Here is a 13960-nt window from a genome sequence, read left to right as displayed (position 1 = left end):
AGAAAATTCAAAACTATCTTTTAAAACTCCTAACATTTTGTTTGTAGTGTCTTTTTTAAAACGTTTTTTAGATGTTGATGGACCTTTATGTTATTCGTTTATTTATATGCAGTGCTGAGAATCAAACCCAAGGCCTCACACATGCTAAGCAAGCACTCTACCACTGAGCTACAACCTCAGCCCTGTAGTGTCTTTTTAAATTTTATGTTGTTTATTTTTTCTTTACTGCTTCTTTATTTCTCTACATTAAGCCTCCTTTTTGCCTATGATATTGCATTGTAGGGAGGGAGTGGGGGAGCATCTAGATACAGGGACAGCCATCAACCCAGGGCAATGCAGACCTGTGGTCTCCTCTGCCTTGTGCTCAACTTCCTTTATTTTCCCTGATAAGGAATAGTCTTCATATGATGCTTTCTTCAGTGACTGAATTTGCCTGCAGACTGTGGTAGTTAATAGCAATTAAATAGCTTATTAAGATCTCATTTGGTTGTTGATACAAGTGGCTTTCTTTCTTTTTCTTTTTAAATATTTTAGTTGTAGATGGACACATCCCTTTATTTTATTTATTTATTATTTTTATGTAGTGCTGAGAATGGAACCTAGTGCTTCATGTGTGCTGGCAAGTGCTCTAAAACTGAGTGACAGCCCCAGCCACTTTCTTTCTGTCTTTCCTCCTTTATTTCTTCTTCTTCTTCTTTTTTTTTTTTTTAATCTTGGCCAAGGAACAGGGAAACCTACGAAGTCCTTGAATCTCAATAATACTTGAAGCAGTGCTTCTTAGACTTGAATGTACATGCCAATCACCATGGGATCTTGTTAAAATGCGCTCTCTTATTCCTTTGGTCTGGGTGGGGCCCAAAATTCTGATAATCTAATAAGCTCCCAGGAGATGCAACCTATTGCTGGCCCATGACCACAACTCAAAGTAAGGCCTAAGAGGAAACAGCTCAATCTCTCTCTTTTCAGTTTCTCTGTGTCTAAAGAAGAGTCACAAAATTGTCATCGTCTTTTTCAGGTCCAGAACACCACCACATGTGCAAGGCTGTCTAAGTGTGTTACATGCTTTATCTCAGATGTCGTTATTCACATTTTACAAAAAAAAAAAAAAAAAAAAGACACTAAAGCTTGTTGATGACAAATAACTCCACGAAGTCAGGCAGCCACTAGATGGAGAATGAGGATTCCAGCTCTGTGTATCAGGCCTCAGAATCTGAGGCCTGCTTCCTGCATGTACCCACAGCTTCTCAGATTACTAATGCCCAGTATGCAGAGAATCTTAGCAGGGTAAAGAAGGGCCTCTTGATTTGAAACCCAGCTTTTCTTTAATATTTCCAGATTTCAGACTTCATTAGCACTTGTCTTCATTCCATCTCCTTCCTGCACTTGGCCCTGAAAGCAGGGTTTCCGAGCTTCCCCTCTTACACTCATGAATAGCAGCAGGACAGAGTAGAGAGACTGAAGCCTAACAAAAAAAGAAAAAACTGATTTACTTTAGTATGTTCAGGGCTTTTGGAAAAAGACATCTGTGTGAGTTTAAAAGCATACATGTTCATACTCAATCTCTCTGGCTCTCGGCTTATGTCTTCTGCTTCCTTGCCTCAGGTTTGAGCGAGTAGCCTTGAATTTCATAGTTCAGCCATGAAGGCCAAGCCCCTCTGATGGAAGTCTACTCTCTGTTCTACTTCTACAAATGCTGAGCTTAAACCATCAGTTCAGCCCACTTTCTGACTCCCATGGACCCATACTGAGAATCTACACAACCCACCTACCCTAAGACAATTACATAGTCCAGGCCTGAGTGACTGGTCACCCTGAATCCATGGACACCTTCCTTGCTAGCACCTACTAGGCATCTGGATGCACTCAAACTGGAATCTACTCCCATTTTTAAAATACTTCTTCAAAAGTATAGACTTTGAATTTCCTGGGCAGGCCATCAGTTTATGCCAGCCTTCTCCAAAACAAACAGGTCAAAGTTTGTCATTCCAGCTTTTTTACATAAAAAGCAAGTGCTTTGTGGTATAGTTATGTCACAATTGACCTTAGGACTCACTGCTTACACTATCAGGTATAATGTAAGAAAGGCTTTAGTTTGAAGCTGTGTTGCAATCAGAAATATTAGGATCTTTATTCATTTATTCATTCATTTTCAGCAAACTCTCTTGAGCAATATAAATGTCGGATACTGTGATAGGTGCTGGGCATGCAACACAGAGCCTTCTATCAAGTTGCTCCTGCTGCACAGGGAGAGAAAAACAAGCACAGCACATAGAGTGCTCCATGCCATGTTCAGGGCCACCAAGTACAGTTGTTACAGTTTGTCCACAGCCCAGTACAGAGGATGTCCTTTGTATCACAGTGCAAATGGGATCCTTTGTAGTGCATGTCTAACCTGCAGGAAACTATATTAATCCCTAGTATTACCCATTTAACAGAGGAAGCTGGTGGAGCAGATAGGTACACTGACCATGTCACACAGCTGGACAAGGGCTGGTGGTGTACCTAGTCTGTCCTGCTGCCTCCAGCAAACCTTTTTCACAACTAAGGTCTGGGGGGCCCCGAAATAAATCCAAACTCAGAAAGAGCTTTATTTTCCTGTTCATATCCTGATTAGCTATGTGGAGAGAAAAGGGAAGCCATCATGTAAGCCCTGTCATGTTTATACATGGAGCACTTTGGTTGATGGCCAGTAATATCCCAGCACTCAACTACTTGCTGGAGCTGTTGTGCCCAGAGTTCTTGCCCCACTGCAAGGCTGCAAGCCTCTGAAGCGGCTTTATGTGGCAATATTATTTCTTGGATTGATTATCAACTTCTGCCTACCTGTATACCTTCTCTTATTTTTCCTCTCCTATATCCAGGTGTCATTTAGGTACCACTGTCGATTGTACAACGAATGGCGTCGGACCAATCAGAGGGTGATTCTCCTCATCCCAAAGTCTGTCAACGTACCTTCTAACCAGCAGTCCTTGCTGGGCCTCCACTCGGTCAAGAGGAACTCAAAGGAGACAATTGTTTGATGTTTGTGTTGGTTGGTTGATTCGTGTTTTGGGTTTGGAAGTTTCTGCACTGGGGCCATGCACTGAGCCACCTCCAAGCCCTTCCTTAACCTTGTGGGTCTAAGAACATCCAGAGCTGTGTTAGCACATCGCCCGAGCAATGAACTCTGCCAGAAGAAGGCAAATGCTGTTTTTCTTCAAATCGTGGATGCTGCAATCATATGATATTTGCTAAGCTGCCAAACATGTTTATTTAGCAGATACTCTATGGAATTTTCTGAACACCTCTTTAACATGTGAGGAAGGTTGTCCTGCTAAGGATGCAATTCAATTCTTCCTTTTTTATTACTATTTCAAAATATATATAAAAATATATATTAAACTTAGATGATAATCAAAATCGAAAAGCCAATGTAAAAACTGGTTTCTTGGTTTGGATGGGTTTCATTTGGGTTAGTTTGTTTCCCGGTTTCTACTGTGGACTCTTTGGGGGTAATTTGATAGCTTGAGTGGTATTTTTCATCTCTTTCATGTCTCTTACTCAAAGAGACACCATAATGACTACAGAACAGGTCATATGTTTAAAGGATGTTTTGTACTAAACCTCATTTAATTATTCAGTTTTTAAAGGGAAAAAAGGCGTGGCAACTCTCCACACAGTGAGCTGTTTATTTAAATATCATTAAGAAGAAAAAAAAAATTATGGTGAGAAGCACCTCCTTTCAACCTGTTTGGTACTGACAGCTCATAGAAGCTATTTTCTAATAATAAATATCCAGTGTGTGAAAGACAAACCCTACTGATTGCAATACTCTTTTTTTAAATCGTAAAACCTGTTAAGTTTCCCCAAAGTAGGTTTAAAAAAGAAAAAAAAAAAAAAAAGGAAAAGCAAAAAGATTGGTGTTATCCCTCCCCTTTCATTGAGTGCATGTCTTAATTCTGCATTCCTAATGAATTGGTGGATCATTAGACATTTCTAGGAACCCTAGACCTGTTTGGCATATCAATTAGCATTCTCATTGCTGTATTGAATTTGTAGCTTGACAGGTAGATGTGACAAAAAAGCCTGTCCTAGCAGCGGTGCACTGAGTCTAAGACCCCTTTGTCTGATTTTTTTTAAACCCCACACAGTGCCTTTCCTAACCATGAGCCAATTCTGTCACAGGCCGAAATAGACTTTTTCTAAGGGCTTCGTGTCACCCTTTCATCCATCTCAGCTCAGAGGGTCTGACGCTTAGCCTGCTTTGTGTGTGCTGAAGCCAGGCAGCGGACGTGTCTTCCAAGGAGGACACTGGCTGCAGAAGCTCTTGCAGGGCTGTCCGCCACCCAAGCGCGCCGCGAAGAGAGGGCGGGACCAGCTTCCGGGCACGCTTAAAATATGGATTTCTAGAACATGACCCACATTCTGAGTATCAATGCAGCGTCCGCCTTATGCTCCCAAGTGGGAGAGCGAAAAGTGCAAAGGAACATGCAGCAGCGAGGATAATGATTTTTGCCTGCAGATTGATGGAGCTGATGCAGGTGTCCCCTTTGTCGGACGGAGCCCTCTATTCACAGGCTGCTCCCCGGGCTGCCCGGGGAAAACAGCTGTACTGCTCACCCCCGCAAACCTCAGATGTGCTTTATGGCTTGTGACAATAGATTTCCTCCCCACTACGCTTCACTTCGACACTTCAATTCCAGTAAAATACATCTCGGCCCTTCTGTTTACGCGGCCCTGCTCACCCCTCTGGGCTGTCATTAGCTGCGGCACCATCAACCGTTTCTTAATTGACCTTTTAAAAATCCTGGACACCACTGGCTGCACGCAGCTGTCACACATTAAATTTCCAGAGCAAAAAGTGCAACTTGGTAGCCTGTAATTGCGGCACCGTAATACATAAATGACGGTCACCCAGCCTCGTTCTGTGCTCTACTAGTGGCAACCTCTCAACCAAATGGCAACCTTCCCTAGAGTACCATACCCTGCCTCTTCCCTGCTTCTTCCAAGAATTAAGGAATCCATGGATCAGAATCCATATCTGTTGAGGCTGGCTGCAGAGAACCACTATCACAGGTAGGCAGCCAATTTTCTGGGGTTCCTGTGCTGAAAAGGGTAGCACATTAATCCTATACTTGGCCATGCCTCTTTTCCCTACAGATGCATCCCCATCCTGGGAAGTAAAGCAGAGTCCAAGGGAGAAGGGGTAGGTTGCTTGTGGGGTGGTGGGCAGGACACCCCTGGCAGCCAGGAATAGCATCAGCACATTTTTTCTCAGGTCACCATCCTGGACCTCCTAGTGAGAGGCTCTGATCTCCATCAATACCAGGGCCCATCTGGAATTCTGAAGACTACTGGGTGGCATTCAATCTCTTCTTGGTCTTTTAACCCTGAGGTTGTTCAAGGTGGGAGAGTTTAGGGAATTGCAGCATAGGCACAAAGGTACCTAGCCAACACAGCGTGGGAGGGGGCTGCCTTCATGCCCTGCTGCATAGAAGGGCTGCATGTGCCAGGAAAAGGGGGTGCCTTTTGCTAATTATCACAAAGTTGCTAGTAGAATGTCAACATCCTTGCTAACTTGTACTCTTCCTTTGCTTCTTTTTTTTTTTTTTTTTAATATTTATTTATTTTTTTAGTTATCGGCAGACACAACAACTTTGTTGGTATGTGGTGCTGAGGATCGAACCCGGGCCGCACGCATGCCAGGCGAGCACGCTACCGCTTGAGCCACATCCCCAACCCCTGCTTCTTTATTTTTGAAAGATCAAGAATGAAGCAGAGGGCTGGGGATATGGCTCAAGCGGTAGCGCGCTCGCCTAGCATGCGTGTGGCCCAGGTTCGATCCTCAGCACCACATACAAACAAAGATGTTATGTCCGCCGAAAACTAAAAAATAAATATTTAAAAATTCTCTCTCAAAAAATAAAAAAAAGAATGAAGCAGAAAGACAGGTTTGGTGATGTGCACCTGCAATCCTAGCTACTAGGAAGGCTGAGACAGGAGGATTGAGTTTGAGGCCAGCCTGGGCAACTTAGTGAGATGCTGTCTCAAAATAAATAGAAAGAACTGGGGATGCAGCTCAGTGGCAGGGCACCTGCCTAGCATGTGTGAGGCCCTGGGTTCAATCCCTGGCAATGTTTAAAAAAAAAAAATGAAGCAGAGGAAGGGACAAGGAGTGGGGGCAGGCAAGTACCCTGGTGTCTCACTGCATCTCTTCCATACTCCTTGCCGTGGTACCATCCTACTCATTTTTCTTGAGACTGTCATGTGAAGACAAATGTGCATCACAGTAAAGCCAGAGAAGGCAATTGACAACTAAAACATGCCTGGTATGCTCATGCCCCCCCCCCCAAGTTTGTGCCTGTTTCTGTGCTTGTCTCAGGGGAGGAGCATCCACAGAAGTTCTACAGTTCCTCAGAGAACTGTGAGAGCAGACACTGAGATGAGCTGAAAATTCAATTGAGAATAAATAAATGGCACCATTTGGAAGTTACTCTGATTTGTCTTTTGTTGTCTTGGTCCCTCCTGCCCCAAGTGCTGGGGCTTTGCCACAGTTTGTCTTTCATCTGGACTGTAGCCACAGTCTTTTCATTTTCAGTGAAAGTACTCATCTGGGGCCTGGAGGAAATGGAAGTGAAACCACAGCTCAGGCAACACCATACTTGGGCAAGCAGCTGGCTACAGGTTCCTTGTCCTCCAAGGGTTTTCTTTGTTCCCCACCGAGCAATGTCATTGGCCATCTCTGGGTCTGCACCTGCGCCTTGTGTCTTTCCCTCATACTTGAATGCCCTTGGCTTTCCCTAACACTCTACACACCTTACAGAGTTGCCCATACTAGGGAATGTCCAAGGCCAAAAGAACCCAAGGAGGAAAGACAGCTAGGAATTGAAATCAGGAAATGCTTCCTTTCCACTTTAATCCAGAGCATTCCTGGAAACTGCCTAAAGATCACCCACACAGCTTGTAGTCCCTAGTGCTAGATGAGAAATGTAGAGTTGTGAATCTGAAGACTGATGTGGGATGGGACTTGGGCCAGTGGGAGGGGACAGGGTTCAGAATGATTTTTAGGAAGAAAGAAGGTTGGCACCATGACAGCCTGGCTTGACGCCGCCCTTCCTGGCCAAGCACACAGAGGATCTATTGACTGGCAGACTGACTGCATGAAGCCTGGTGCCGACGAGGTTATTAGAGTCATAAGAAATTGGCACCTGGGTAGTGATGCCTTGGCAACTGCTATCTCCCTCAAAATGTGTCAGTTCTGCAGAAATATGGGCTTTCATCCACCTTCTTGGCTTCACAATAGTTTGTGTCTAGGAGCTGACTTTAGGACATCCTGCCTTTCCTGCTCTTTTAGTCATTCCAGGGTGATTCCGACTCTGCTTCCCAATGTGATGGGGTGAAAAAGAAAAGCAGCTATGGAATCAGTCTACCCAAATTCATCTCCTGACTCTCTAGTGACCCTGCTGCCAATTGTGGAAAAGTGATCCATCATCAAAGCCTCCATTTTGCCTCTGTAAAATGATGATACTACCTACCTCATACAGTCCTTGCATAAGATTTGTGAGACTTAGCTCCCAATAGTTTATAAATGAATGGCAGACCTTCCCATCTCCCTCCTTTTCCTCACTGTTGCCACCATCTGGGTTATTTTGTTCTAGCATGGCTTTCGAAGAAAAATTTTAATAATCAATTTGAAGACTATAAACAAATTGTTTTAAACCCTTTTCAAAAAGAAAAGGGACGAATTTTAAATAATCAACCAATATTTATTGAGCATTTTTCATGAAAGCAAAAAGAACTATTAAAGACCCTTCTGGAGGTTGAGATTACTGACTTGAGATCTTTGAATGATGTGTATATTTTTGTTTTTTCTTACATTTCCTGGTACTGGAGGCTATGGCTATTGAGAAATCATTACACATTAAAAAAAAAAATGCTAGTTCTGGGTCTGGTGCTACAGAGAAAAACAAATGTCTATCAGTTGTCTGGGTTCCCAGAAATGAGGGATCATGAGTCACTGAAATCACATCCTGAGCCTTCTTGGAGGCTCTAATTCTGTGCACAAAGACAACAGAGTAAGATTCAGTTTCTTTGTTTTTAAAATACACTTTTCACCTACCGGGGTCACAGTTTCCTTATGAAGGAAATTAATAAACAAATAATTAAGTTAATCATATACATTTTGGTCCAGAACAAATTTCTCTTGTATGTATGTATTTATTGTGGTGGTAGGATGGAAAGCGATAAACTTTTCATTCAATTTACTTTACCACACCTAAGAAAGATGTTCCCACTGGGCACCAGGTTGAACAACTGTAATCCCAGCAGTTTAGGAGGCTGAGGCAGGAGGACCACAAGTTCAAAGCCAGCGTCAGAAATTTAGCAAAACCCTGTCTCAAATTTTTAAAAAGGGAGCTGTGAATGTGGCTCAGTGGTTGAGCAACCCTGGGTTCAATCCCTGGTGGATGGGGGAATGATGTTTCCATGTCCCATGCTCCTGGGTGCTAGGTGAATCATTCTTGCCTTGGACTTGTTTCAGGGTATCAGTTTGGTTTGGAAGCATCAATCAGTTTGTACTCTGAAATCTAAGAACAGCCTTTTTTTTTAAACTGGTTTATTATAAAGAATATTACCAAGGAGAACAATGAATACCCAATGAAGAGATGTACAGGACAAGGTATGAGGAAAGGAGCAAGGAGTCTCCTTGCAGGAACCCCCATGTGTTCAGCTATCTGAAGCTCCATGACACATTTTTTTCACCATCTGTCTGTACAGGTCATGAGCCAAGAACTTAGAAAATTTCTTACTTTAATCCTCATAACAATTTTACCTAAGGCTATAATAACAAAATTCAGTGGTTTAAACAACCATAGTGCATCTCACTATTCCATGGGTCGGCTTGGACTTGCCCAGGCAGTGCCTCTTCTGGGGGTCTTATATCATTAGATGGCCTGGGTGCTTTTCCATGTGGCCTGACTTTCCACGTGCCATCTCGGTTTTAAGGGTTTTCTCATTGTTGTTCGAGTCTAGAAGAGGTAAGATACTTCTGTCCTGCTTCAACTCTGGGGCTTGGAACTCCCAGAGCAGCACTTCCTCTGCATCCTATTGGTCAAAGCAACCACAGACCTTGATGTGGTAGGAGCTTCACACAGACTGGGATGAGCAGAAGCTAATCTACCCAGACCAGTTTAAGGATGGAGAAGATCAAGGAGAGAAGTTAATTGCCCAAAGTAGCAAACCTACTAAGGGGCAAAGTTGCGATTTGGACCCAGACAATCAGCTGAGGAAGTCCAGGCTCTGTGCTATCATGTTTCTGAGTGGCTAGCTATAAAATATTTTCCCCTTCATCCCTAATCTCCACATTCATCTCCTTCCACCATGAAGCCCATAAACTAATATATTCAGTTGTATATTTCTGTAAAATATATTGGTTTTGAGCATATATCTTAAATTTGCATAAAAGGTATCATAACTGTGTTTGGGGGGGAGGATTGTTTGTTGTACTGGAGATTTAACCCAGGGGTGCCTTACCATTGATCCACATCTCCAGCCCTTTTTATTTTGAGACAGGGTCTCACTAAGTTGCTTCGAGCTGTGCTAAGTTCCTGAGGTTGGCCTGGCATTTACAATCTTCCTGCCTCGGCTTCCTGAGCTATGTTGCTGCATGTGTATCTAGCTCATTGCTTCTGATGACTATTTGGAATTCCACTTTCCATTTCCATTCCCTTAATGTTACCTTCAAGTCCCTGACCCAATCAACACACTGGGATGGACATCCTAATACACATTACCTAGGTCCCATGGGAGATGTTCTCTGGATTACCATCCATGAGTGGGGATGCTGGGTTATGGATGTTGACATATTTAAATTCACAGTTTTTGTATCATTTTCCAGGATTGTACTTCTTTAGATGCCCTCCAATAGTGGTCATTTTCTCATTTCTCCATATTCTTTCCAACACTATTATTGTTTTTGATTCATTTTAGTCAACCTGATAGCATGAATCTGTGTCTTTCTCCTTGTGTCTGTTCAAATTTACATTTCTTTATATTTCCTGTTGGCTTCCCCATCTTTCCCTTTTTTAGTCTCTTCAGTTTGATGTGCTAAAAAGTCTTCTCTCATTTGTTTATCTCCCTTAACTTTGTCTACTCTATGTTTGTTGAACAGAAATCCTTAATTTTGGCATAGTCAAATCTGGTTTTTGTACTATGGGTGATCTTATTTAAGACATCCTGTCTCATTCCAAAAGTCACAAAGTTTTTTTCCCCACTTATTTTCTTTCTTTAACTTTACTCTATCTGGAGTGCATCTCTATCATGCAAGATAGGGACCCAACTTTATCTCCCTCACCATCTACTGATTTTTCCATCACCATCTGCTGATCAGTGTCCCATTTGGTCATTCATTTATAGTGTCAACCTGTATCTTATATATTCTGCTCCACACAAACATGGTCTGTTTTTGAGTACTCAATTTATGACTGTTCCTGAATTACCTCACTAACTTACTTATTTTATTTTTTATTTTTTGGTACTGGGGATTGAACTCAGGGGCACTCGACCATTAAGCTATATCCCCAGTCCTACTTTGTATTTTATTTAGAGACAGGGTCTCATTGAGTTACTTAGCATCCTTGATTTTGCTGTGGCTGGCTTTGAATTTGCGATTCTTCTGCCTCAGCCTCCCAAGCCACTGGGATTACAGGCGTGCGCCACCATGCCCATCTCTCACTTTCTTAACTGCGGTTCCACTGTGTCTCAATATCCATAGGAATGAACAGGTAGCTCCTCCCCACAATCCCCTGACAAGTTCAGTCTTCTTTTTCTCAAAACTGTCTTAGTTGTTATCCAGTTTTTTGTTTTGGGGTAGAAATTTAGAATTGGTAAGTCATCAAAAAGTCTTGATGGAACTTTTATTGGAATTGTAGTAAATTCATTTACTATTCATGAAAACTGCCATCTTCGGGCTGGGGATGTGGCTCAAGCGGTAGCGCGCTCGCCTGGCATGCGTGCGGCCCGGGTTCGACCCTCAGCACCACATACTAACAAAGATGTTGTGTCTGCCGGAAAAATAAAATAAATAAATATTTAAAAAAAAAAAAAAACTGCCATCTTCATAGTTTGTAGTGATTCCATATGATGATCAGAGCAAATTTATTAAGCTGTTTTTTTTGTTTGTTTAGTTTTGGGTGCTATAATAGAGTTTTAATCTTTATCATCAATAAAATGTTTGTCCTCATTAAATTATTTCCTAAGTATTTCATAGATAGTGTTACAATCACAAATGGTATTTTATTTTTTTGTGATGTTCTCCACTAGGTTAGTGTTGGTGTAGGGGAGAACTAGTTATGCTGTATCATTGCTGAACTCTGTATTAGTTCTCATAGTTTGTTCATCTTGACAATTTATCCCCTTCTAGTCTGTTCTTTCCTGTCTTAGTGCAGTGGTCAGGCCCTCCAGGCCTCTTCCAGTGCAGCCAGATCAGCAGGCGTATTTGCTGATTTCCCAGGCTTAAAGGATGTGTCCAAAGTTTCTCCACTATTATATTTGCTATATTTGATATTTGCTATACTTTTTAAATATGATTTCATTGAGTTTTTCTATTTCCTTTCTATTTCTGATGCTGAGTTCTTTAAATTTTTATTTAAAATAAAATTAAAATAGCACTTTAAATAATACTAATGAAATGTAATTAATAACATTGAAAAATTTGCGACTTTCTCTTTTAATCCTATGTAGTAAGACACAAAATGTTGCAGCCATTCTTTCAACCCTAGATAAGATTTTTCTTTGTCTATATTGAAAAACAAGACTTCACACTGACACCACCAATTCCAATCCAATACCACGGAGTCGAATCTGGTCTTTTCCTTTTCCATATTTATATCTCCCTTTGCTAAAGTGAGGAGCCTGCCTTTGGTTGTCCCGGCTTTATTTACCTATTTAATCAATCCGTCTGCCTGTAAGCATCCTCCCATCTCCACAGCCACCGTCCCCTCCCCTCTTGGAAGCCGCCCTCACCGCTGTGGCTCTGACACTCACGCCTGGCCACCCCTCCATGGGGACAGCGTCCGGATCCCAGTCTGCAGTTACTTCCCTTTTCGTCTGGTCTTCTACTTATTTCTATCCATCTTCTCCTAGCCTTCCGTCTGGCAGAATGGGTTATTGGTGTATTCGGTAATCTTTTTGAAGAATAAATTTAGAACATTCCTAATCTTCTCTTCCTCTAGCCATCTTTTGTCCTCTATTTTATTGATTTTAGCCTTATTTTTATTATTTTCTTCCTTCTTCTTATTGTTTTCACTTATCCTGTTTCAGTCCTGTTTGTTTTAGGATAAATGATTTAAAACTAAATTTTTGTTCTAAGTCCTATTTTTATCCACCACAATTTTTGAAATTTTTTTGTTTAAATTTTAGTTCTATTTTAAAATTCCTCGTTTCCTCTTTTTTTTAATTTGATTTTTAGTTGTAGTTGGACACAATACCTTTATTTTATTTATTTTTGTGTGGTACTGAGGATCGAACCCAGGGCCTCCCACTTGCTAGGGGAGTGTTCTACCACTGAACCACAACCCCAGCCCCTCCTCGTTTCCTTTTTTAACTTGAGTCCTTTAGTACTGAGTTTTTAGTTTTCACCAAATGGTAAAGTAGTGAAGTTGGGAGGGCTATTCTTTTGTGTTTCAATTATTATTATATTATGATCAGAGAACTATGATTTCTATGATATAGTCCGAAATTATATTACTTTGGTGACTTAGCACATGGTTGATTATTGCAAATATATATACATATGTGCTATGTATATATGCAAATATACGTGCTACATATATATGTATATATAAGTAAATAAGCTACAACTTATTTTGCAGTTCACATCTTCTTATCCTCACGTTTTTGATGCTCAATCTATCAATTTCTGAGAGGTGAATATGCAATTTTCTGATTATAACTTTTGATTTGTATATTTCTCCCTTTGGTCCTGTTAGTAGCTGCTTTATATATTTGAGTCTCTATTGATAGGTTTATCTTCATCACTGTATCTTCTTAATATAGTATTCCTCTTACTAAAATATAGTGTTCTATGGTCCAATTTTGGTGCTTTCTTTTGTTTTGTGTGTGTGTTTATTTTTTGTCGTTGGTCTTTTGGGTCCTGGGGATTCAACCCAGGGCCCAAAACATACTACACATCTGCTCTAAAACTATGCTACATCCCCAGCCCCAGCCCTTTCGGGATTACACACAGGCATGTGATACCACATCCAGCTCATTTTGATGTTTTGAAGTTCTCTTTTATCTGATGCTAATATTAAATATTTTTGTAACCTATAGATAACATACTGGTAATATTCTTTTTTTAAAATTAAATCTGAGGATCTTTAAATTAGTGGATTTATCTGTTTAAATTTATTTTACTATTATGTTGGGTCTTAAATCTACCATCTTATTTCCCTATGATATCATGTTTTCCTGGGGATCTTGACAGCCATGGCTAGTGATGTGGTTTTACGGTGTGAGGAGCACAATCCCTGTGGGTCAGCAGAAACAATGGGCACACACCTAGGTGGGGAGATCCTCTGGTGTTGCCATTTGGACTCAGCCACTCTCTACCTTCCACACCTTAGCATGTGACCGTGCCCTCAGGGAGCTTCTGCATACCTCTATCCTGGTCACTATTTTTTAGGTCCCATCTAAATGGACTGCAATCAGCTTCCTTTGAAGAATAGAGGAAATGGGAACTCATATAGCTGTACCTCTGCCACACACATTGCATGCACCTGCCCCAGCTTGCATGGAATGCAGCATTAATATTATCCCAGTGACTTGATGGCACTGGGCTGACACTGCTATTTTCTGTTTTCTTGAAATAAGCATAGCACAGTAGAGAGAAAACACACGACTTTCCCCGCCATGCCTGCCACCCAGGTATGGCATCCCACCCTTCCTCACCCACACCTCTGGCAGCCCCAGTGTTCCCTGGGTT

The 13960-nt window shown here is 41.6% G+C and overlaps 1 protein-coding gene across 2 annotated transcripts in view; it reads left to right on the top strand.

Moving 5' to 3' along the window:
* The window catches only part of Marchf3 (membrane associated ring-CH-type finger 3), a 178164-nt gene extending 173318 nt beyond the window's left edge, over nt 1–4846 (top strand). For both annotated transcript variants that reach the window (XM_071612227.1, XM_027949356.2), the window contains exon 5: nt 2862–4846. In XM_071612227.1, coding sequence (XP_071468328.1) covers nt 2862–3020 — 159 coding nt within the window. In that variant the 3' untranslated portion in view covers nt 3021–4846. The remainder of the gene's footprint in view (nt 1–2861) is intronic.
* Nucleotides 4847–13960: the final 9114 nt, after the last annotated feature.

This window comes from Marmota flaviventris, chromosome 5 (assembly GCF_047511675.1).
Source record: "Marmota flaviventris isolate mMarFla1 chromosome 5, mMarFla1.hap1, whole genome shotgun sequence".
NCBI classification, from domain to species: Eukaryota; Metazoa; Chordata; class Mammalia; order Rodentia; family Sciuridae; genus Marmota; species Marmota flaviventris.
This window is presented reverse-complemented; position numbering and strand designations above follow the sequence as displayed.